Below are 25202 nucleotides of genomic sequence, written 5' to 3' on the forward strand. Positions count from 1 at the left end.
CAGAAATACTCCGGCTTGGGGCATTTGGTGCTGGCGTCGCCATCTCGTGGAACCGATTGGGAACAAATCTAGCGAAAACTATCCTGTCAAGTTTATTCGCTCAAATACGAATATACCAAGACTTTTAGACTTCTCTGAAGGATATTAAAAGTAAGATATGAGACATCTGTAGTACGTACTACCAATTGTTTTGACACGTTCATAATTTAAGTACTTTTAGTTTTAAAATTGCCTCAAATGAACTTAAAACAGTGAAAATGGTCATAATTCTGGATTTTAATCAAAATCTCCAGAACTATCAGGGGACAATCCTAGGGTGAAACGACCTTAATTACATATTCATAATAAACCCCAAATATTTTCAATACTCTGGTGCATTGTAACAGGCTGGAGCTGAGCTAGCTGGCTCATACTTCAGGTAACGCTAGCTGTACTAGAAAAGAGCCCACACATAAAGAGAAAACGTTACTGAAGCAAGAACCAACTAGCTCAGCTCAAGCCTTTCACAGAGTAACTTTCTAGTTCTCTGAGAACTTCTTACCAGCGGTGTGTATGGTGCTTTCTTTATGCGTATGCTTTTTTTTTTTTCTGGTGAATTCCTAAAACTCAGGATTGTGTAGCGAAATTTTCTTATTGAATGACGAGCGGGCGAATCCCCTTAAGGCGTGGATGGCAAACAATTAAAATTTGAGGCATGTTTACAGGCGCCGCACTATGTTGAATCTTTTCAGCCAAAACACGGCGCCGCTGTATTCTGGTTCTCGGTCCGCCGGAAACAGCCTGCGGTGTGTTTTTTTTTTTTTTTTTTTCGAAGAAACAAATGTGCTTTGAGCGGCCACAATGACATGGATGTCTGGTGGTGATGATAACAAGCCACTGTCGCTGACAGCGATATACGGCCAGGGGGACATCATGTGGGTGGACATCATGCGCGAGGCCCGATGAACGGGAATCGCGGCTTGTGTCAGCTGGGCCTCGCTTACACCCTCCACGCGGCACTATGTCATCGGTCGCGTGCGCTGTGAGGTCAAACAGCTGCGTTTTTTTGCTCACGCTCTCCTATGGGCTTGTTACGGTGCGAACCACAACCGGTGCGAAACACGGTCTAAGATATACTGGGTTTCGTTGTTCATGACCTCGAAAGAGCACATACATGTCTCCAGCTTTCTTTACCAACTTCCGCCACGCCTCCTGCATCTGCCGTGCACTCCACGGAAAGTTGACGATATCTTCCCATGCCCGTCTCTTCGTTCGGCAGGTAACTGTGCTGTGCAAATTTCTCTAGAATTTGTTGTTTCCGTTTTCCAACTGCTCGAATTAATTCTATTTGTTGATCCGATGTCATTTGAGGTGTTTGCGTTAGAGAGATGGTTTGCGATGGTTTGCGCCTGTTTCATTATTGCATTCGTATGTGAACGTCTGCTATTCTAACTAAAATTCAGCATGTAATAGTTAATATTACACAACAATTGCCACAGCAAAACGTAAAGAGTAAAGAAATCCATTTCATCATATTCCATGCAAGTAAAAGTATGATCTATCATCCCGAAAAATAAGCCAGTTCCAGTGCACAGAGATATTTTCCTGAATTCCCGTCCAATCGAAATTGTGGAGCACTTTAAGTGTCTCGGCGTCCTGTTTTCCGCAAATATGTCGTGGGATGATCATATAAACTATTTAGTAGGCCAAATAGCTCAGATAACTGGAATAATAGGTCATGTTAGATATCTTCTTCCCACTAGAATCAAGTTACTTCTGTATAGTTCACTCTTTTATTCCCATATCAATTACTGTCAACTAGTGTGGGGGACAACCACACTTTCAAACTTACAACTTGTTTATTTGGCACAAAACAAAAAATGTCTTCGACATATTTACAGCGCGCCCTACAGAGCTTCATGTGCAAACTTTTTTACAGTTCCCACGTGATCCCATCATACAACCCAAATAAATATCGATTGAGTGTGCGGTATAAGTTGGGAACACAGAGGAATATAAATAATATACGTAATGTGGCACTACTACAAATAAGAAAATTGAACTATACTACAAGACATGGGGAGGATTGGGTAGTAGCTACACCTTGTTTAAACTACAGAAAAGAATGCCTGTGCTACACACTTCCGTCATTATTAAACGCCTATCAGCTTGTGCATTTTGATTTGTTTGCCTGAAAGTACAGTGAACTCCGTGCCATGTCTGTAACCATGAAAGTATAATTTTTGTTTTTTATGCCGATATACCTTTGCGTTTTCGTGGCCATTATCATTCTTATGTTCATTCTTCCCGCCGTTGTGCTGCTTAGTTGCCATTAATACAGGGACTGTAGGCTCGTCAAACTGCGAAGCGCAGTTTTCTTTTCTGCGGCCCCTCCTCTGTATTTTTTACAAGGAGGAAAATAAACACATTTGATTTGATTTGATTTGATTTCGGTTTGCCGACTTTCACAGACGTTTGAATTGCCACCTTGCGTGTAGGATTTCGCTCAATCAATGCATTCACAGCTGCTAGTCTTTTTTTTGTTCTTAGATATTTTGTTGACGTTTTTGTTTTTTTTTAATTGTGACAACTGCAGTTTTTATTATTACTAAATGGGTTCCTCCTGTTATTGAAAAGAGTCGTAGCAAGAGCGTTGTATGTTTGAAAGCGCATAACATTGTAGTCGCTGGGGAAAGGATGCTTGTTTCGGTTCCGTTTGTGTGAAAGTCATACCGGTTCTGTTATCTTGGTTTTCTTTTAATGAAAATTGTGAAACGATTGTATTAGCGCGTTAACTTGCCTTAATTTTTCTTTTCTTCCCGGTTTTTCGATTGAACAGGTGGGACTAACAGTCAAAACCGTGTAAGGCGCAGAGGTGCACGTGGATGATTCGTAAAAGGGATCACAGTTAAAAAATGAGACACGCGCAAAATATAAAAAAATAAGACGTTCCTAGCGCGATTTGAACCCGGAACTTTCCCGCGCGACGACAAGTACTGGCGTTCTAACCTTCTCGACTACACTAGGGGGCGCGAGCCGCCGGTGCTGGCGGAGATATATACATATACTGCCACCGCATTTATCTCGCGTGGTTTTTGCTTTATTTTGGCTCATATTCACCCATCCTGGCCGCAACTTTACCTGCCGCTCTTACAGTATAAAGGGGCGGTCAATTGGACTCCAGTTGAAAGTCCCTGCAGTCAGTTTCAGCGAGCGAAATTAGGCTTTTCTGCTTGAAGCGATGCAGATTTCTCCACCATTCGGCAGGGACGCTAGGTACTTCCTTGTCCCCATGGAGCTGGTCACGTGACAAAAAAAATCCCTCTTGGCCACAGCCGCGGCCGCGGCCGCAAGATGAGCAAACCACCCCTAGTGTCACCGCTTGCCAGCAAGCCGAGCGGGAGACTATCTGCAGCTGCAACGCGCGCGCCGTTGCCACCTATATATATCTTACACCGTGGGTGCGTCAAACACGAGCAATCAAGATTTGTGCAGGATTACACTTTAAAGCTGCTGCTTTCAAAGAATGTTCAAAGGCAGCACCAAGACGCCTAAAAAGACAACTTCCGGTAGAAACGCTAACTTTAGCTAGCTTCAACATGATCACGCGTGCGTGGAACTGGGCTTTTATAGTAGGGATAAGTGGTTCAGGCTCCTATTGTACAATCAGAAAGTGTCCACACCTTGAGCGCGAACTCGAGGTTCACTCCAGAGAAGGCCCGAGCCAGGCTCAAAGAAATCATGAGGACTCCCTTGAAGTTCGACCAGGCGATGATGAGACACTGCTTCCAGCTCAATTCGTAGCCGACGGACGCAAGGATCGGGTACACGACGACGGTCGTGATAAACCTGCAATTATAGTGAATATCTCGAAATTTGACAAAGTTGGCCTGGCATGTATTGCCTCGAGGGGTCTCTGAAACAAAAGCGGGAAGCATGCACTTTTCAAAAGAAGCGGGAACGCGTTGTTCCATCATTTTGGTTTAGACATCCTTGTTGTCAAAAAGAAAGACGGAGAAAATTAGGAGGGAGTGTGCGGGTGACGTCGACTTAGTCGTTAGAAAGATGTAACTCATGAAAGACCATTGAGAATGCCACTCTCCACCTGCTTCTTGGCCTTTACCTCCTCTACACTACTATCTTGCCTGTGATTGGTTGCGCCCAGTGGTTTTGTCATGCACACATTCCAAAACCACACCCAAACACCCACAAAAAAATGAAAGCCGTTTACAACACTTTGTAACGCCGAAGTAGAGTGCAGCACTTGAGAAGGAGGAGGGAAGGGTAGTGAGAGGAGGGTATACCCCTCCCCCTCCTCCTCACCTCCTCATCCTACCCGCTACTACTCCCCCCTCTTCCTCCTCCTCCTCTTCTTGAAGCTCTTCATCTCCTCTCCTTCTCCCCTCCCTATTCCCCTCTCCCTCTCTACATTTCCCTCCTCTCCCTCACCCTTCCCTCCCTTCCCCCTCCTCCCCTCTCTCCTCCTTCCCTCCCCTCGTCCTCTTCCCCCTCCTTCCCGCGCGGTGCATTATGGGCAAATATCCAATAAAGCACCGCGCGGTTACGCCGACGGCGACGGCGACGCCGCTCAAGCCGGAAACGGGCGCCTAAGAGCTGCGCTCTAAAAAAAAAAACGTGACGGAGCAGAACGCGTCGGGAAATATCCCAGCTAAAAATGCACTCTTCCTGCTTCCCGCTTTTGGAATGAAGATCCCTTAAAGGGCACCTGAAACGAAAATCAGTTTTTTTAGGCAGGCTGGGTGGGACACGCATGTCAAAAACAGGAGTTTTACGGGAATTTTTATTTCAGAGGAGTATTGATAGTGCGAGATTTATTTTAAATTATGCGCGCAAAGTCCATGTTGTCACGGAATGGTCCTACACTCTTTCCACCTCAACGAGATAGTCATACTCCCTCTCCCCCTCAACATGATGGCCAAGACGATCCATCTCTCTTCCACGCGCCCGAAAAGCCGACAGTGAAAACAACAGGAATGGAGGTATCTTCCGACTTAATCGCATCTCGCGCCGTTAATATTGCTCTAAAAAAGGTTTTTCGCTGAAAACTTGTCTCTTTTGTGTGACGTTATGGGTGACCTAAAAAGAAGACATGTGACGTCAGTATCCTATTAAATTTAGGGGGGCAGCTGAATTCATCTTGGAGGTAACGTGCCGTCAAGTTTCTAGCTAAATTTAGCGGGGAAACTGGGGGAGGAGGAAAGTTTATGGAGGAGGAGGAGAAGAGGAGAGGAGGGGGAAGGGAGGAGAGAGGAAAGGAGGAGGAGGCGAGGAGCAGGAAATGAGGAGAAAAGAAGGAATAGGAGGAGAGAAGGAAAGGATGGGAAGAGGAGGGAAGGAGGGAGGAAGGAATAAGGAGGAGGAGGAAAAGCATACCCTCCCCTCCTCCTCCACAAGCGCTGCGCCTAGTTTCGCATTACAGAGATCCGGGAACGTCCTTTATTTTAGAACACAGCTCTCAGGTGGCCGTTTCCGGCTTGAGTGGCGTCGCCGCCGCCGTCACCGTAACCGCGCCTTGCATTATATGAGGTTCCCATATTGACGTCACACGTGACGTCACATAAGACGTCCTGAGTGCAAATTTTCCCCGCTTAATTTGGTGGGAAATTTTCCCGTTACATTAAGCGCCAAGCTTAGCGGGGCAATTTTATCCTCGTGACGTTACACGTGACGTCACGTGTGACATGATGTGTGACGGGACGAGGGCAAAATTTCCCCCTCTAAGTTTTGCGGGAAATGTTTCCACTAAATTTTGCGGGAAATTTTTACGCTAAGTTTAGCGGAAAAATTTCCCGCCAAATTTAGGGTAAAAGTTTTACCCTCATAACTTCACACGTGACGTAACTTCTGACGTAACACGTAACCTCCCCCTTTGTATCCACCCCTTCTCTTCCTAAAGAGCTGCCCTCTAATTCGGCATTACAGAGAATTGTAAACGTTTTCAATATTTTAGCCAGTTTTATTCCGCGATTTAACTCACGTTTTACGTCCGCGTTGTGGGTCGTTTGAAATTCCCGCGCGATGTCACTTGGCTTTGACGTCATAATCCAATAAACCAATCCTGGATTTTCGCGTCACACCACCGACATAAGCTTTTCTGTGACGCAAGTTCCTTAGGGCTATCACGTTAGAACCTTCGTTTCCATTGACAGGTATTTAACCACCTAGCCCCGACAAAGTAGCCCCACCCTTTTTCATCATTCAATGGGTCGCCGAGAACGCTAAGGGCCTTGGAAGCCAATCCAATGCTGTACTCGTAGCCTCCGCTGTGGTCCATCTCAAGGTGAAACGGCGTATGGGCAGCTGTATTACGGACGAGTAGCAGTCCTTTCTTTCGCACTTACAGGTTTTCATACGACCCCATTCTTCATTCAGAGTGAATTCCAGAAATCGCAATTGTTCTGTGTTTATCACTGTCACCCTATTGAGGAAGAAACAATATAAAAAATACGACCCATATCGACCCATACCCAAGAAAAACCGAGAAATCTATAAAAACCCTGGAAATTATGCAGCTCTACCCGCAGACATCACAATTTCAAATGGTCGAAGATAAACCCTCTTCGCTCATGCACGTATTAAACGCACAAACACGGAAACTAATTGCGAGTGATCTGTGCCCCATCTATTAAAATAAAATGTCACTAATTAAAAAAAAATTATTAAACATAAGAAGAAAACGATAGCATTTATGTGCCATAACACGGGGAAAGTGTGGTAAGCGACCATGGACAAGCATGAAATTGACCTGGGCGTTCTTCATTGGGAAAAAAGCATAAAACATTAGATATGGTTCTTTAAAGGGATGCTGAACCGAAATCTGGATTCCACAAAACACGCGGCAAAAGCGTGCAGCGGGATGCTACAAACATCAAAACGTCACGCATACAGCGATATCTCGAACGGATGACCGTATTTTTCATAAAAAGGAGCCGCATTTGGCACAAATGTTGACGTCATGTTTCTCCAAGAAGGAGAGGGAACGGCCTCGCGTCTTCTCCGCCTCGCCGCCTTGAGGGAGCGAAGCGAAGAGAGGAGGAAACTAGGTACCTTCACGGTCACGCGCCTCGTCAGCCTGGTTCAATCTCGACCGCTTTTTCCAAAAATACGGCCGTCCATTCGAGATATCGCCTTACGGGTAGTGTTGTAGGAATTGTAGCGTCCCACCTACATCTTCTGTATTGTTTTTTCTGAAATTCAAATTTAGGTTCTCCATCCGTTTAATACGGTTTTATGAAATACTAGTCGTATACCGCTGCATATTTTTTTTATTGTTTCTCAATAGGGCAGTTTCAGTGCATCAAAACCGCTTACCATCAAGACCAAGTTCACAAATTAGCAATTCCAACGTTTTGCTCTCTTTGCAATCTCTACTCTGCCATCCTCTAGCTTCCATCTAGCCATAAACTGCATGCAAGTTTTCGAACAAGATATAACACAAATGACGAACAGTATAACATTCAAATCACCAAACCTTTGTTATATTCGCACTGACTGATCTTTTGTTCAAGTGAAAGTTAAACATCTGCTCGAGGTCATGTTTTCATGCGATATACACTGTTAAAATACGTAACTAAAGTTGTTAAATTGAGGCTTTCTGAAATGATGAGACCCGAGGAAGGTACATACCAGCGACTTAACTGTTTAAATGAATGAAAAACGCGAATATTTTGTCATGTTTTGTTTACCCAAGTCTTCCCGAAATAAAATCTGAATCATCTTTAGCAGTAATGTGTGACACGAAACATAAATCCACAAACGCGGGATTCGCTTCTTCCCCAAAAGCTGCTGCGTTAAAAAACGACGTTTCAATGCCACACCACGTACATATGCGTTGTTATGTAGCGTTATTTGTCGGATACGGTTAAAAGCATATACTGCCGACTTGCATAACAATACCAACAATTTATAAAACGTTTCGTCTCCTATGCGGAAGACATCAGTGCAGCCTAGGAACACCCGACCAGCTACCAGCGGTCCAACGCTTGCTTCTTCCTTATCTTCATCCGTAGCGCTGTTTCTGCTGACGTCTTCCTCCATGACATACGGGAGACATCGTATGGATTGATCATCATTGCTGGTAGCTAGTAGGGCGTTCCCAGGCTGCACTGATGATGTCTCCCGCATAGGAGACAAAACGTCTTATAAATTGTTGATATTGTTATGCAAGTCGGAGGTACTTGTTTTTAATCATGAATCCAGGCTTTTGGAACATTTTTGCGTCGAATACGGTTATGTCAAGGCGCCGCTTTGGCAGTTGTGCGGTTAAAGCCGTAGTACTTTGACGTGAGCTCTCATGACCCGTTCTGTTCTGACGCGTCTCTCAAATAAGCACGTTTGCGGAGTTTTAACATTTATATTTTTATACCGCGATGTTTAAGCGTTATTTAATTAGTAAACAAGTAACGCTATCCTCATGATCATGAATCCGTAACCGGGTGAATGAAAAAAAAAAAAAAAGACAAGCGCACACAAAATTCGAAAACAGCTTCTAATTTTAATTCACAAAGTCGCATTGATATATTTTCCCACTTTGGGGTTTATAATTACGGAATTAGTTAACCGAATTAATTCACTATTTTTGGCAATTGGTTATTTAAGAGCGCCACATATTTTCTTTTTTTTTTAATCTCGACTGCTTTCTGAAGACAGTTTAAGTATTTGCTCTGTTAGACAATTACACAATGCCGAACAATCCAGCGGAGCATACGTGGTAAACCTGTTTTTATACAAGAGAAAGTCCGCTTATATACATGAACATTTAATGTACAGAAAATGTTTATTATATAATGGAGCCTTCATACCACACCTGTAGTAAAACCCTCTTTTCATAGGTTCGGAAAAAGTGGAGTTGATTTTTAAATACTGCCATGTTTTCTCGGAGCACCCGCAATCTACTTTGTTGACCAGATGCGCTTTCTTGGGACAATTTATCTACTTGAAATCCTTTTGATCGTATTGTTCTCTCATTATACAAGTCTTTATCAGTATTTTCCCTTGCTTTAGTTGAAAGTATTTTGAACATTTATGTATATAGTTTTAGATACCTAGGGCAATCCGAGCTTTTACAATACGGAGATAGCCAAAGGGCTAGTCTGAAATTCCTACGTGCTACCTAATATGACCAAAAACGCTTAGCTTGGCTGTCTACTTACTTTTGCAATCGAAGAGAGTTTTAACACGTGATTCTGTACTTTTCAATTGTCAACAAAGCTCTAAGAGGCCTAAAACTGTTACGAAAGCTCCCACGACGTACCTGACTCCTATCTTGGCAACGTAGAAATTGATGGGGTACAACACGTCGCTCCAGTTCAGGTACTGGAGAGTGTCTCGACCAATCATGTATGAAGCCAGGAACACGAGTACCGTGTTGTACACGAACCTCACTAAAACCCAGAACCTGAAGAAGAGGGAGGGAAAGCTCATGTGGGGTGATCTGTGGTTTTTAGACACTGGTGATCATGCGCGTCATGTTTGAGCCACGACCACAGCCAGCGCTGAGATTCGAGCAATACAACCGAGGAGCTCCAAAACTGCACCGTCACGGTACTTTTCGTCTCTTGTGCGTTTGCCGTCACCGGTTAAACCAATCCCGTGCAGGAAGAAGCGGAGGGTCATTGCAACTTCACTGCTCGAGATTGGTTTAGCCAGAGTTGGGAAACGCACAATGACGGGCGCCATGAGATTGCACTTCTGACGCTGCATCATTAGGTCCATCGGAGCGTAGCCTTGGCTGCGGAGAACTCAATGCAAAAAAAAAAAAGAAAATTTTAGCGCGCGCAGGGCCAAGCAAACAGCGCCCAGTCACGGCATTCAAGAAGATTCGCGTTTATTCTTACTCGGGGTGTAACTTTGATCATTTCACCCTAGTTTCTTGATGTCGAAAGTTCGCGTGCATTCTCACTCTGAACGCTCGATGCTCGAACTTTCTCGGTCGAATTTTCGCGATGCCAACGCACGCCAGTCTCGCTTTCGCTCGCTGTTAGCCCGCCAAATCGCCGCACGCTTTTCTGCTGCCTCGACGCTCGTCTTTTATTTAGTTTGGCAGAAGTTCGCCGATTACACCTGTATATTTAGTTCACGGTTAATCCTCTCGTTGGAGTCCTTCGTGACATTTCTGCTGAAGGTGCAGGGTAACCGAGCCTACGAAGGGTACCCCACCGAGGTATCGCAGCGCAAGCTCACTAGCCGGTTCGTGAAGACCGTCCATGGAAATGACCTAGGCCCGAGAAAGCCGCCGTGTTCAGGGTGTGCCCCGGCATTTAGTCTACTGCCGGAAAAGGCACACCGCCAGTCGAAGAAGCCGGCGATGAGCAACCAATCGTTGCAGACTCCCGCCGCTGCCTCCCCCGTCTTTTACCTGCCCAGTGCCCCTCGAACTCCGAAGACCTTCCAGGGCGAGATCTACGTAATTGCGAACATCTGTGCGAGTGCAGGTTTTCCTGCTCTCTCCAAGTTACAAATAGTTTTGTCACATTCGGGACATCTTAAATACGTTTAAGAAATCTAACCTTCCAGGCGGTATCTATTTAGGGCTAGCGAATAATTTGCCTGAATATCCGAGGGAGCGTTCAAATCTGTGGGCACATGCCACATCGAACAGGCGCCCGTATCAAACGGATACCGTATCAAACGGGTACCGCATCAAACGGGTACCAGATCAAACGAGTTACATTTTAAACGGGTAGCCAATCCTATATTAAAGTTTAATCCGAGCGGGTCGACAGCTTTGCCACCTGTTTGATTCAAACGGGTCAACTAATTTGCCACAGGTTTAACATCAAATTATTTTTTTTCAGTAAACTACGCTCAGTTTCGAATATCACTGGTAAAATGTTTCACGCGACATCATTCTATTGTGATAATGCAATTAATGCAAAGGCGCAAGCCAGCTGGACAAAAAAAAAAGATAATGACCCTTAGAGAAGAGAAGAAGGGAGACAAAAGGCAAACAAAAATCTTTAATCACAATTAGGTGACTGGTGCTCGAGCGAAATCGTCGAGCTTCGCTGCGAAAGGAAAGGTCCCTGGTTCGATACCAGGACCAGGCGGATATTTTTGTCAGGCACCAGGCACCTAACTGTGTTTGGGGATTTGTGTTTGTCCTTTGTCCCCCTTTCCCACTTTTCAAAAGAATATTATCATTGTCATTCCATCGCATTGTTTATTCCTCTTCGTAGTTATATCTTCATTTAATCAACGTAAAACTTATAAAAAAGATATGCTCACTGTTAGGAAGAGAACGTCATTGGTGGCCCTTCGGTTTTCCCACGTTTAGAGTGAGCTTGACAAATTTGATAACACTCATGTGACTCCTGAGCTTTGAGCGGGCGCGCAGTGAAAGCACGACGGAAGCCAACAAGCACACGATGGAGACAGAGCACCCGAATAAAAACGCGCTGCCATTTGTATTGTCCCAGTGACTATACACCGTTTTTGGGTGACGGCCGCCATTGTTGAATTCTGACAGCTGAGTTGGGAAAATAGCAAATCCCTTCATTTGTCGTGGTTCGTGCCAATAGTTGAACTTTGTCCACGGCTATACATGTTTGCAGGTATGCTTAAATTACTTTTTTTATATTTGTGGCTCAGCCAAACCACGTCATATTTGAAAGGTTGTTAGCTTTTATTTAGTTACTCATTTTCCGTTGACCAGTAGGTTGTGGAGTCAGTGATGTTTGACGAGGTCTCTGCCACTTTACTTTTTTTTGCAAGCGAGACATTGCATCTAGAAAAAATGAATCTGGCACGCCAGAAAAAAATACACAGGGATGTACATCAGCTACTCAATAACAAATGAGAAAATAAGTTTTAAACAATAAATTGATACAGTCAAACTAGGAAGGCACATACATAGAAAAGCTTTACAAAACACGTGGAACCAAAAGTATGAAGTATAACCATAACTCATGCCAAACGGAAGATCAGACAGCGATGTCACTACTCAAAAAAAGAGCCCTTATTTCACCTTTAAATTTAAATAATCGATCTGACCGCCAAAAGTGTAAAGGATTTTCGCCACTTGAAATTGTTTTTCTGCTTATCATTATTTGTGGATATTTTGGGATGTCTTTTGATATTTTGTGTAGAAGGATACCTATTTATACTATTTGAAGCAATTTTTGAGAGCTTTTTGTCATGTATTATTTGCAACAACTTAAAATAATAAGCTTCTTAGACTTTACTATGTCATATATGCTTGAAAGTTGGTATGTTGGAAAATCTTCCGCCCTGCACTTGTAGTTTTCACAATTCCATAGTATTGTTTTTTGTAGATTGAGCAGCCGACTTTAAATTACTGACGTCGTTGCGTCATTACTAAGATACAGTGGCATAGCCTGGAATAAAGAAATAATTATATGTATTAATCTTTATCCACATGGGCATATGCTTCTGTACTTTATTTATGCATACAACTACCTCTGATAGCTTAGTGCTTAGCTTGTTTATATTTGTATTCCAATTAAACTCCGAACTGAACCACACGTCAAGGAATTCTTGCCATTTAACTTACTCTATGAGAGCATGACGACAGTAAGAGGAAACTTTTCTATAGGAAACAGAAGAGGATTTTACTTCATGAATTTTGTTCACAATTTTTTTGTTAGAAGCAGCCTGGCGAGTACCGAAGGTGAACATTTCTAGGATTCTTATTTTACTCTGAAATGCGTAATGCACAGCAGCGTTTAAGTGTTATCACGTTTATATTCAAGAAGAAACTGGTGCGTTACAGTTATCTGCATGGCCGCTAAAAAGGGGCGGACATCTTTGATGTGTGTTCACGCGCATGCTGGCTGCGAGCGTAAATCAGATTGCTTTCTCACTCACAAAGCAGTTGTTCATAGCAGACGATAAGTTACTTTACCTGGAGCTCGAGCTGATGACAACATATACACGGCTGCAAAAGAGGCTCCTCTGCGCTGTCCTTTGGAGCGGTGATAGCGCCGCGCAACAATTCCGCCATGTTTGGGTGTGCTCGAGGCCTGCCACTGGAGTGCGCGAATGTGGGTCAACCAGGAATTGTTGTAGCCATAAGGAGTTTCGTGACGAGTGGGCATGTGTATGAGATGGACGGCGTCGGCGGCCAATGGCACACCATGGCTGGGCCCGGTAGTGGCTTGCTGGGCTTGCTCGGGTAATGGTGTGTTATTTCAGTGTGCAGCCTGATTTCTACTTACGAGTAAGCAGTATGCAGTGATTTCCAAAGACGTCAGCGCGACACGCACGTTGGTAGCGGACTTTTTGTCCTTTCGGAAATACACTGGATAGCCGCAGTTGTGGCATAAAAGAGCTCCTGGAGCAATTTGATACGCTTTGAGATTTTAGAAAGGTCTTATAGTTTTTCAGTTAGGTACTGGTTCCGGCATTTTTGTGTACAATTATTCGTGCTCTTTCTCACCCGAAGAAAACACCTGTGTGTTCATGAATATCTTTTAAGAATCTCTAGACGCTCAGTTGTGCTTGCTCCAGCAAATAGTCACCCGGCAAAATTGTTCCAGAAGTAGCGCACGTCCTGGTTGAAGAGTAAGTCCCCTCACCTCGGCACGCGGTTCGAGGTTAAGCCGTGATGCCCTTTTGAACAGGTTTATTCATCAGTAGGCGGCCCAGACGTCACGCCGCTGTCTTGGCGCTGCTATGCGGAGCGCAAGGTCGTCTGCTTCCTTTGCAGGGGTTTTAGTGAAGTCAGAACGCCGAGCTCTGATTGGAAGGATAGTGGGTAAACCTCGAGGTTGCTCGATTTGAGGTCTACCAACCATCCATTATTCAGAGCCAATCAGAGTGTAGCAAGGAAGTTATTCTCATTTGCTAACAAATCGTATATTTACATTATTTACAAAAGAGTCAAAATCTGAAGATCGTGGAACGTGGACTGCGTAGCCCTTCGCCTTGTCATCTCGAGCCCCCGCGTGCAAGTGCTGGTGTTTTTCTCGAGCTGGTGATCTTCGTCTTCTTTACTCGCTGTAGCGTGCCGCTACAGGTACTCCCCCCCTAGCGAGGAGGTGGAGGAGACGAGCGATCAGGTGCTCCTTTGAAGTGTACACGTCGTACTAGGGTTGGAGTTGTGTGTGCTTGGGGTTGCTCGAGATGAGCTGGTTTTATCCTGTCGAGTGAAATTGTATCTTCACGTCCTTTCACGAGCACGGTGAAGTACTTGTCGCCACGTTTTAGAACTTTAAATGGTCCTTCATATGGGTTCTGCAGCGGTCGCTTCACGGCGTCTGTGCGTATGAACACGTGGGTGGAGCGTGACAGTTCCGGGCTGAGGAACCCCTTGCGAGAGTTCCGCTGTCGTGTGGGCACAGGTCGTAGTTTCTCGAATGAGGAACGTAGACGGCTTGCGTAGTCCTCTGCTGTGGTGGTTTCGGTGTTGGTGGTAGGTGTTAGAAACTCACCAGGGATGCGTAGAGGCGTGCCGTACACCATTTCTGCTGTACTGCATCCCAGGTCACTTTTTAGGGACGTGCGTATTCCAAGCACGACGAGTGGTAGAGTTTCCGTCCAAGGCGCGGCTGTCCTTTCGTCTTCAAACTGGCCTTTAGCTCTCTGTGAAACCGTTCCACCATTCCGTTGGAGATGGGGTGATAGGATGTAGTGTGAATATGCTTTGTACCTAGGATCCGCGAGAGGTTCTGGAACAGTCTAGACTCGAATTGTCTCCCTCGGTCTGTTGTGATGGTGTTTGGTGTTCCAAAACGGCTGACCCACATGCTGACGAAGGCCCGTGCTACGGCTTCTGCTGCTATCGATTTGATCGGTGTTGCTTCAGGCCACCTCGTGAAGCGGTCGATGCAGGTCAAAATGTGCCGGCAATCGTCGGCTGGCGGGAGTGGTCCCATTATGTCGAGGTGGATGTTGCTGAAACGACCATCAGGAGGTGAAAACTTGCCGAGCGGTGTAGTCGTGTGCCGACCCACTTTCGCGTGCTGGCATTGCACGCATGTGCGTGTCCAATTGCGGATGTCGGCGTTGATCTTAGGCCAGATGAATCGAGCAGTTATGAGATGTTGTGTGGCTCGAATTCCTGGGTGTGAAAGTGAGTCGATTGCTTCAAAAATAGGCTTCCGGAACTTCTCGGGGACATATGGTCTTGGTTGTCCTGTTGACACATCGCAGACCAATGTTGCTTTGCATTCCGGAATCTTTATGTCTTGTAGGTTCAGTGACGTTGTTTCCCGCAAATGTGGTAGTGTTGTATCCGTGCTCTGCGCTGCTGCTAGTTCTTCGTAGTCGACAGCGTTCCGTTCGGTAGAGCAGGTGTTCACACCAATTCGAGAGAGCGCGTCTGCTACGGAGTTGTCTTTGCCTGGTACAAAGCGGATGTCCGTCGTGAACTCCATGACGTAAGCCATTTGCCGTATCTCTCTTGGCGTGTGCGTTTCACTGCTAGATGTTAAAGCATACGTCAGCGGCTTGTGATCAGTCATCACAAAAAATGTTCGTCCCTCGAGGTAGTAGCGGAAGTGTCTGATGGCAAGGTAGACTCCGAGTAGTTCCCTTCTGAAAGTGCTGTAGCGGCACTCAGTGTTTGACAGCTTCTTCGAGAAGAATGCCAATGGCTTCCATGTTCCGTTGATGTTCTGCTGGAGGACAGCTCCGACGGCGGAGTTTGAGGCGTCTACCATGACTGATGTTGGCGCTCCAGCTTTTGGATGGGTCAGCAGTGTAGCTTTTGCAAGTTCCTACTTGATGGCGGAAAACGCTACGTCAGCAGTTGGTGTCCAAGTCAGAACGGCGTTCTTGCTTGGTTTTCCTTGCAAAAGGTCATGCAGGGGCTGGAGGATCGTAGCACACTGAGGAACAAAGCGCCTGTATAAGTTCACGAGCCCGAGAAACTCGCGGAGTTTCTTTGTTGTAGGAGGTTGCGGGAACTCGCGGATGGCTTCTACTCGCTGCGGCAGCGGCCGTATGCCGTGACTGTCGACGCGATGGCCCAGGAAATCCAGGCATACGACGCCGAATGTGCACTTTGCAAGGTTGTAGATCAATCCATAGTTTTCAAGGCGAGAGAGGAGCTGACGTAGGTGGTCTACGTGGTCTTTCGGGTTGTCGCTGAAAATGAGGACGTCGTCCATGTATGCGAAAGTAAAGGTCAGGCCGCGTAGGACTTGGTCGATGAACCTTTGGAAGGTCTGGGCCGCATTGCGGAGACCAAACGGCATCCGCAAGTATTCGAACATGCCGAATGGGGTTATTATGGCGGTCTTCGGAACGTCGGCCGGTTCCACAGGAATTTGGTGGTACGCTTTCACGAGGTCCACCTTACTGAAGATGGTTGCTCCATGCAAGGCGCCGGTGAAATCCTGTATGTGTGGAATTGGATAGCGATCGGGGACCGTGCTCTGGTTGAGGGCTCTGTAATCTCCGCATGGACGCCAGTCGCCGCTCTTCTTTGGGGCCATGTGGAGGGCCGATGACCAGGAGCTGGAAGGAAGCCGGACGTAGCCAAGCTCGAGCATGTGCTCAAACTCTTGCTTCGCAAGCCGCAGGCGATCTGGAGCTAGGCGTCTAGGTCGAGCAAACACCGGAGGTCCCTTCGTCTCAATATGGTGGGTCACGGTGTGTTTCACCGGTACGTCCCTTGAAGTTGGACGAAACACGTCGGGGAATTCGTCGAAGATATCCGTCCATTTGGAGGTGGTCTCCACTTGGGGGAGGCTGGGCGCCTCTTGGACTCCCTTCGCGGATATTCCCTGCACGGTGAGGCGAGTCTCAATGTCGTGAAGCAGTCTTCGCTTTACATCCACCATGAGCGCAAAATGCCGGAGAAAGTCGGCTCCTATGATGGGTTGAAGAACGTCGGCGATTAAGAAAACCCACCGAAACGTCCGTCTGAGGCCGATGTCGAGAGTGATTGACATTTGTCCGTACGTCTTAATTGGTGAAACATTCACTGCATGTAGTGGCGGGGTGTCTTGTCGATGCCGTCGATCTTCCAGCGTAGGCGGAACGACGCAAATCTCGGCTCCCGTGTCTACTAGGTACCGGACCTTGGTGGTTCGGTCGGTTACATAGAAAAGACGGTTGGACTCCAGGCCGGCTACACCATCCGCCTCTAGTGTGCGGCCTTGCCGTTTCCCGTGAAAGTACACGGAGGTTGGCACTTCTTGGCATCATTTCCGTGACGGTAGTGGTACCAGCAGACCTGGTGTTTTGCAGGAGACTTGCTTCGGCGGCGTTCTTCGTTGGTTCGTCGACTCGCGCTCGAGGATCGGGAGTGACGCATGCGGAGGTCCTTGAGCTCTCGCGTGAGTTGATCCATCCTGGCTTCCATCCGAGAGTTGGAAGCCAGCAGCTGGGCAATCTTGTCCTCCACGGCCGGCGATGGTCGCGCGGCATGGAGTGTAGTGTCATGTGTTTGCACAGCGGAGATGGATGGAAAGCCCACGTCCATGATTTGGTTGGGCATCCGAGCCAACGTGGCGGTGGAGTCGGTGGTCGATGTACTTAGTATCATGCGGACTGGTTGTGGTAGCCTCTGGAGAAAAAGTTCTCGGAAAATCGTTGTCTCCATGTTCGGTGCTTTATCTCCTAGAAGCTGTTCCATGCGTCGTAGCAGTTCTGTCGGCTTCCTGTCACCTAGTTCTTTTGCCGTCAGGAGTTGCTGCAGCCTGCGGTGTTCCGACTCTGTTGTTCGTCGGATGAGTTCACTCTTCAAGTATTCATAGGGCTGGTCTTCTGGTGGAGCGCGAAGGATGTCCCGAACGACTGCTGCCGATGACTGCGGCAGGGCGGAAATGACGTGGTCGAACTTCGTCAAGGACGATGCTATCTTGTTCTTTCGGAACTTCGATTCAATCGTGAGGAACCAGAGTTCCGAATCGGCAGCCCAGAATTCCGGTAACTTGAAGTTGACCGCAGCGATCGCAGGCGTTGTTAGGTCGCCCAACGACGCGGAAGCTTGAGTGACGCTCATCATTCCAAATGAGCGCAGATGTTCCAAGACAAACTCACTGGTTGATAGAAGCCACATGTCGGGTAGGAGGGCTTGTTCCGAGTCCGGGTCACCAGTTTGTAGCAAGGAAGATATTCTCATTTGCTAACAGATCGTATATTTACATTATTTACAAAAGAGTCAAAATCTGAAGATCGTGGAACGTGGACTGCGTAGCCCTTCGCCTTGTCATCTCGAGCCCCCGCGTGCAAGTGCTGGTGTTTTTCTCGAGCTGGTGATCTTCGTCTTCTTTACTCGCTGTAGCGTGCCGCTACAAGAGCTTGGCGTCCTGACGTCACCATAACCCCTTCGAAAGCAGCAGACGAACTTGCACTCCGCATTGACAGGGCGCATAAGCAGTCGCTCCACTTCACGCCAATATGGTTTATGCGCAGGAGTAGTGACGACACCTGGTGCGGGGTAAGCGCATTTGTCCACACCTCGTGTGCGCTTGTTTGTAAAAACGCGTTCACCTATAGTCCAACTTAAGATTAACTTTTAAATGAAATATCTCCCAGTTGCTCGCTGGCTGCCCCTTTGTAGAAGGACGACTAATTTTGGAAGAACAAGTTGCCCCCTTTTTATTTGCGGTCACCAGTTTTCCTGTCACGGTTTGTTGACTTTGTACAGTTGAGACGGGTAGACTAGCTCATGACCGTGAACAATGCCAAATTACAAGGTACACTACAACTTTGTGATAAATTATTAATGCCGAGACTTCCTGGTGTCGGTGATGCAGTGAAGACTCGTAAATAAAAGCATCTGTAAAATGTTACCGCAATATGATTTGACGAGGCGCCGAAAGCAAACACATACCTTACGAAGCCCGCGACGTTCCGTGTTTTAAATTTGATATTGAGCCATATCTTGTGTGTTAGTGCTTAATAACTGCGTAATAAAACTCGTAAAAGGAATTATATTAGTGGGAGGGATTGTGGAGGCTCTGCTAGCAGACTACAGAGATGGCCCCCGTCTGAAGGGGTTGCCAGCCCTGCAACGTTGAGGCACTATTGTTTCACCTATCATAAAACATTTTACACCAGGCAATTTGGCGGATAAAAAAAAAAAAGATTGAGAGTGGTAACTGTTGGCTAACTGATTTAAAATATTCTTTTTTTAACAAAATATTCATCTGTGTTGCGTGAATAAATCACCCACTTTTTCATAATGATCGGGTTGTGAATCGTGGACGTGGAGTGGGCGTTGGTGGTCAGCGCAACCGAGATGATGGTGGTCACACCGCAGCCGTAGAGAAACTTTTCGGCGAAGGTCCAGGTGGCCATGATGGCGGTGATGCTCACGACGAAAGCCACAGGGATATCCTGAGACAGTTTGATCAGGAGGTACGCCAGGAGGTGTCCCACCAGTTTTCCCAGCAGGGGCCCCACCGCCAGCGTGCAGGCCAGGGTGTAGGCGATGCCTGAGGTAGGACGCTTAGAATGAGATGGCGGCTTGCGTCATCTTGAACGTCTGTATGGAAGTTATACCTAACAAATGGTTTGAAGATAACCGGTGCTCCTTGTAGCCACAAGTACACATCGTTCTCCAAATGGCAAGTGAATACGTAATAGCCTGATAACTTTTTACTGGTGGTAGTTGGCACCAATATAAGTTGTCCACTTAATTAGCGGCTAAGTATTATGGTCTTATGCAATCTGAATTTCGAATTCTAATATTGTTCACGAAAAACGCCAGTTTGTAAATAATTTTACTAATTAAAATAGTCAATACCTATGAAATAAATATTGTTACACATAAGGAATAAAAAGTAAATAAATTGGGTTTAATATTTTAATTTGAGCAAAATCTGTTTCATGAAACCTGTTGTGCAGGTTTGACAAGTTCACACTTCGACTGTTGGATCAACCCACTTCGACTGCTGGATATCTGAAGCGATCCTTCCAGCTCACCGGTCGACCAGTCAGCTATAGCTGATCACTACTAGGGCTACATGTTCAGGCGTAAGCACACGAATCTCAAATGGGATAAACCGCTTATTTCGGCAAAATCAGCGATGCGTGTAAGCAGCAGTATTTTTGATGCAACGTGAGTTTTCCTTTCGAGACTGCATTAACCGATAGGCCAGTTCGACGGGTATAAAGCAAGTCAACATTTCTGGTGTGGTGAGCATGTTAGACATCGGGTTTCTCTTGAATGTGACTTCGGTCAGAAATAAGAATGTCACCGCGTCGCGAAAGCTGAAAGAGTGTGAGAGGCTTGGGGGACTGCCATTTTCAGTAAAATAAGCCCTCCATTCTTGAAGCCATCTGTACGGTATTTCCTAACCTTGTTTTTAGCCATTGAAGCGTAGAAATGGTAATTGCCCCTATAATGAAGCCAAACCAGCTGAGCAATCAGCGGTCGCGCAGCCATTATCATGAACAATAGTTTTTTTTTTTTTTTTTTTTTTTTTTGCGACGGCAGGTTGTTTTTAGTTTTAAAAGCGGTTTTTCTGAAAATACAATTCGAATACAGGCAAGCTGTTCAACTATTGGCCCGATTATAGTATTCTGAGCCTGCGGTTTGCCAGACAGCCTACAGAGCATAATACTCTTCGAGTGCTTACAAACGATTGTAAGCAAAGTTTAAAAAGAAAAAAAATCAATGTTGTTGAAAGTATGCTAGAATGTGTTTGAAGGACTTAAGAAACTTGCAAGTAATAAGAAAAGCTGAGCGCTCTGCGGTGTGGAGCATTATGCTTGTGGGTATACGTGGAGTGTAATATCATTTATCTGATTCAGTATAAAGGAGTGAATACGAGACTGCACTGAAACAACGTTAGATTAGTAGAACAATTAGAAAACCGAAGGTTTCACCGCTGGTGTCAAAGGGATGCAACGCACTTTTTATTCAACCTTTCTTAAAAGGTATAAAAAAGGCACACAAAAATCAATATGTTTGATCAAGAAGTACATTTTCTGGAACACGTGCTTTACTAATCTTGGATCTTGAATGGCGGAGCGGCAGCTCCAGGAAAGAATTCGAACGAGGGGGTTGTTTCTGTGCCGTATACAGGAATTGCGCCGCCAATGCCGCATTTTTCTGAGGGTGAAAAATCGTTCAGGATTAAATACTCAGTTTGATTTTTCAATACAGCTTAAAATAAAAAGCACCAACGACCTATTCCGAAGGCAGTTCAGGAGCGTTGTATGTGTTGGAGAGGTGGGGTGGGGACTGTCGATCTCTATTGCCTGCCTCAACTCTTTGTTGAAAATCTCCTAAATGTGCGGGGAGTGGGGAAGATGACCCCCTGTTCCGGACGCACTGACGCAGACCATGCACAAAGCAAAAGCCGTCTTAACATGTACATTTGATTTCTAATAGAACACTCGGCGAATTTACTGATGCCTATCTATATTGCGGCGCTTGATATTCTATCAGATTGCCGCTTGCGTAGCTCGTCACGTCGGCAGCACGCTTGGCTCCTCGCAAACGGGCCGAGGTTCGATCCCTTGTAGCAAATATACCTTTTTGTTATTTGTGTAAATGTCACGTACTAGTATATTCGAGGACTATGTTGCTGGTTCGAGGTCCGAATGTTATACGCGCCGAACCTTCTACGCTTAGTGTTCAGGAAGACAACTCTTGGGGGGGGGGGGGGGGGGGGGGGGAGCTACAAAAGGGGTTCCGCGTGTTGAGCCGGAGTCAATCTTTCGCCAGCGCTCGAGCCAGCATCCTCGCCGACGCCGACGTCCGCTTAGTGCTGTCATTCTTTTCAGTAATTACTATCTTGTTTGTAGTGGCACAAGTTCAGCATTAAACTTCAGCTGCTTTAGCTATTCGCCCCCCTCCCCCTTCCGTTTGTCGCTCATGACTATTTGGTCGAGGTACGGGGTAGCGTATTCTATGCCCGTGAAGCGTACCTCCCCAAGCCACGCCGGCCAAGCAAGATACTCAACCCAAGGCGACTGCCTTTCGTGGAAGACGCTGCAATCTTAGAAAAAAGGGTATGGATAGTCCTCCGTTAGGGGAGGAGCGGTCTTGTAGCCTATGTTCCTTTAGAAAGGGAGAAACTTTCGTCCCTGAAGCAGGGGAGCAAAGTTCCTCCGTCGCTTCCATCTCAATATGGCGGCCCCGAATCGAGCAAATCGAGCCCAATAAGGCTTGACGAGGACGCTACATTTCTTGTAAGGGACGAGAGCAGAAGCAAATGAAAGCGTAACACGAGCTTTCCGCAAACTGTGTTTATTTCCGAAGCCAGATTCCCCCCACAGGTACAGAAACTTGCGTTTCGAAACCAGTTACTCAGTCTTCTCGTCGACAGCACTGCGATGTTAAACGGAGACAACCGATACCCAGTTACTTCGCGCACTTTGCGTCTTACCTTTGGTGTTCCTCGAGTCACAATTCCTTTGTCAACCACACATCACGGAGAAGGGCAAACTCAATCCGCGAAATTAAAAGCCGCTCTCGAAAGAACAAACTCGAAGCCGCTGTTTATCGCGTAGCGTGAAAGAAGGTTAAATCGCTAGCCACCAGATGGCGGGGTCAAGCAGAGTAATTGCAAGTAGCTAGGCTAGGTGGCCCTAGGTACCGCCCAATTCATGTTCTACAAAAAATAATTTGCTTTCCTCAGGCCATTACTGCGCCCGGGGCCCCCACTGAACACACATTACGCTTATTACAAGCATCAGGTGAACATACATTGAGCACGTACAAGGCACACACAAATATCAATACGACGGAACACCACAATAACCCGAACACTATACCCGTGGGCTGCGTTTCCGTCTTTTATACTGGTCGTTTTGAACGTACGTAACTTTTCAATGACTCCCTAAGCAATAAAAAATATTCTCAGCATGATGATTTTTTCTCAGCAATGTCATACCTCTGAGAGTATTTCGAATGGCTCAGGGGATGAATCTCTTATTGAAAAGTAAACGCTGGATCATGCCGTAATTATTTGAAAGCCAATAAATCAAGCCGCTCCAATGCGGTTCGAAGCCATGAGTTTGTTTCCCCACACGGCACGTCGTAGCCTGTATTTCTATTGGTTTTTCTATTTGTGCTGTTCGCGCAAAGCTGCAATTGCCGTCTTGAATTAATCTCTGTAGAGCGGATATTCACTCAGCTGGAAGTGATGCTCCACGGGCTGAGAAATCGCTTTTCGATCAAATTGAATGCAGTCAAAGCCGCGACTTGCGGCAGGTGTTAAGAGTACGGAGCTACGCCGTGGCGAGCCCGAAAACTTGTAGCGCTCATCCCAGCGCGCCACGGAGGGCAGTTTCTCCAGGAACCGTCGTATATTGAAACAGCCAAATAAAGGGTAGCTTTTTTTTTTATTCTCGATTTTACCTACTATTGTTTTTTTAATGCCGAAATTCCATACTGTAAATATACGTACTTTCCGTCACGATTTCGTACTGTTCAGTCCTTGCCCCAGAGCGCAATCGCTCTCGGGGACGAGACAATTCCGACAGACACATTGGCCACTGTACGATAGGAGCTTCTACTATTCAGACCAGCGTTCCAACATGACTATCCGCACGTTGATCGATTTCACGTAATCCCTCAAGTGGTATTAAACTTTTTAATGTAAAGCGAAATGTCAACCTGCGACACCCCGCCCCCTCCGATCACGGCCCGACCAGCGGCATCAATGCCAACAGTTTACGATTTTATCTTCTTGTTACACCACTGATACGCGAACACACGGTCACATCGGCGATAATTCCAGTCTTCTGTTCACAACCCACAACACTACCATCACGATGTTGCAGCTATGTTGCTGACACGCACAAACACAGAACCACGTTGAACGCCGGTTGCACTCGGCATCGGAAAACAGAACCGAACTCCGGGGGGAAGGCACCCAGGCAGCCGGCAGCAAAACCTGCCGGTCTTGGACGCAGTTCCTGCGGTTTTCATAACGTCGAAAACGTCGACACAATTCCGCGTGGTTTCGCTACTGTAGTTCCGTGCCGCGTGAATCCTGCAATCCGGAGACGGCCATCCCCCAGTGTACGTGGCGCTACTGGCACTGCTCCGGAACTTAGCTGTTTCTAGCGGCTTCGTTTGCTCGTTTGATAAAATTAGTGATAAAAACGTCAATGCAAGCGAAATGTTCTGCACGTTTAGACTAGAAGACGGAATTACAGGCGGCCTTCGCTGCCGCTGAAGCTCAATCAACTCAACAGCTATTTATTAAACAACGTGCGCGACCTGCTAGAAAAACGAAACCGAAAGAAGATGAGTCGGGAGGGCGAAAGCTTTCTCCCGTCTGCCTGGAGAAGGAGAAAAACGTTTTGTTCCTCCGCTTTTCTCGTGTCCGCTTGGGGGCGCGTCGGTAGAAGGGAGGAAGACGCGCTGTTGCTACTTTTTTCCTCCTTTTTTTCTTAGAGTGTGGAGCCCTATCAAACAGTCGTGCCAGAGGTCAGCCCCCCGAACTTTATCTCTTGACCGAGAACCGAAAGAAGACCCGGACGATGACCGCCCCTTGTTGCCCTGCCCGTCCCTTCGCAGACATCTGCTACCGTTTTCGGTGATATTTACAAGAACGTCAAAGACTGGATCAACCAGTATGATCGCGTGGCCCGCCACTACGGGTAGAGTAACGAGCAGCACCTGCTGAACCTTTTATACTTTTAGAAGGAACTGGGAGCCGGTGGTTTGAAAAACCACGAATCTTCCTTGACTATGTGAGACCTTTGCAGGAGCGAGCTGGCGTGTACATTCACCAGACAACACCGGAGAGAGAGTGCCGAAGAGTTTATACAATCGAGGCCTCAGGGTATGAATGAGACCGTCAAGAGTTTTGTATAAGACATCCTGCGCCTGGGCTCCCACACCGACCGTCAGGCCACCGAGAAAAAGAAGCTGCCTCTTCTGATCCCTGACATGAATGTATACATCTTCGGAGGACCTGTACGCAACCCACCGACGATCGTTGAGGGATTCTTTACCAAGGAAACCAACATCGAACATGCCCTTCATGCACGGGCCTACCCCTACCAGAGACTTTCGGGAATGGCGGCCTTCTCGACGTCCAAGTGCAACATCCTAGACAACCGCGAAATCATCCAGGACGTCAACAGGAGGGAAATAAAAAAAACTCTTACCTGGTGCCGCAAGCCCAGCTTTGCCCTCAATTGTCGAGGTTGTAAGGAAAGAAGTTCAGCAAGCGCTCCAGCCGGAGGTTCACCTCAACGCCGCTTCGGAACCACAGGCCCTGAGCTACGCCGCCGTAGCTCGTCACCCGCCGCTCCCGTCTTCCCGGCAGTACTGGGTGGCACCACGACAAGAGGCTCCTTCGCCCGAAATCATTCCACAC

At 46.7% G+C, this 25202-nt stretch overlaps 1 protein-coding gene across 1 annotated transcript in view; it reads right to left on the reverse strand.

Moving 5' to 3' along the window:
- Window positions 1–25202, reverse strand: part of LOC120846205 (sodium/hydrogen exchanger 10-like) — a 184747-nt gene that overhangs the window by 128116 nt on the left and 31429 nt on the right. The window contains exons 4-6 of the mRNA XM_040217895.2: window positions 19088–19349; window positions 9254–9397; window positions 3663–3828 (exon numbers count right to left, since the gene is read on the reverse strand). Coding sequence (XP_040073829.2) covers window positions 3663–3828; window positions 9254–9397; window positions 19088–19349 — 572 coding nt within the window. The remainder of the gene's footprint in view (window positions 1–3662; window positions 3829–9253; window positions 9398–19087; window positions 19350–25202) is intronic.

Source organism: Ixodes scapularis, unplaced genomic scaffold (assembly GCF_016920785.2).
Source record: "Ixodes scapularis isolate PalLabHiFi unplaced genomic scaffold, ASM1692078v2 PGA_scaffold4__175_contigs__length_147842914, whole genome shotgun sequence".
NCBI classification, from domain to species: Eukaryota; Metazoa; Arthropoda; class Arachnida; order Ixodida; family Ixodidae; genus Ixodes; species Ixodes scapularis.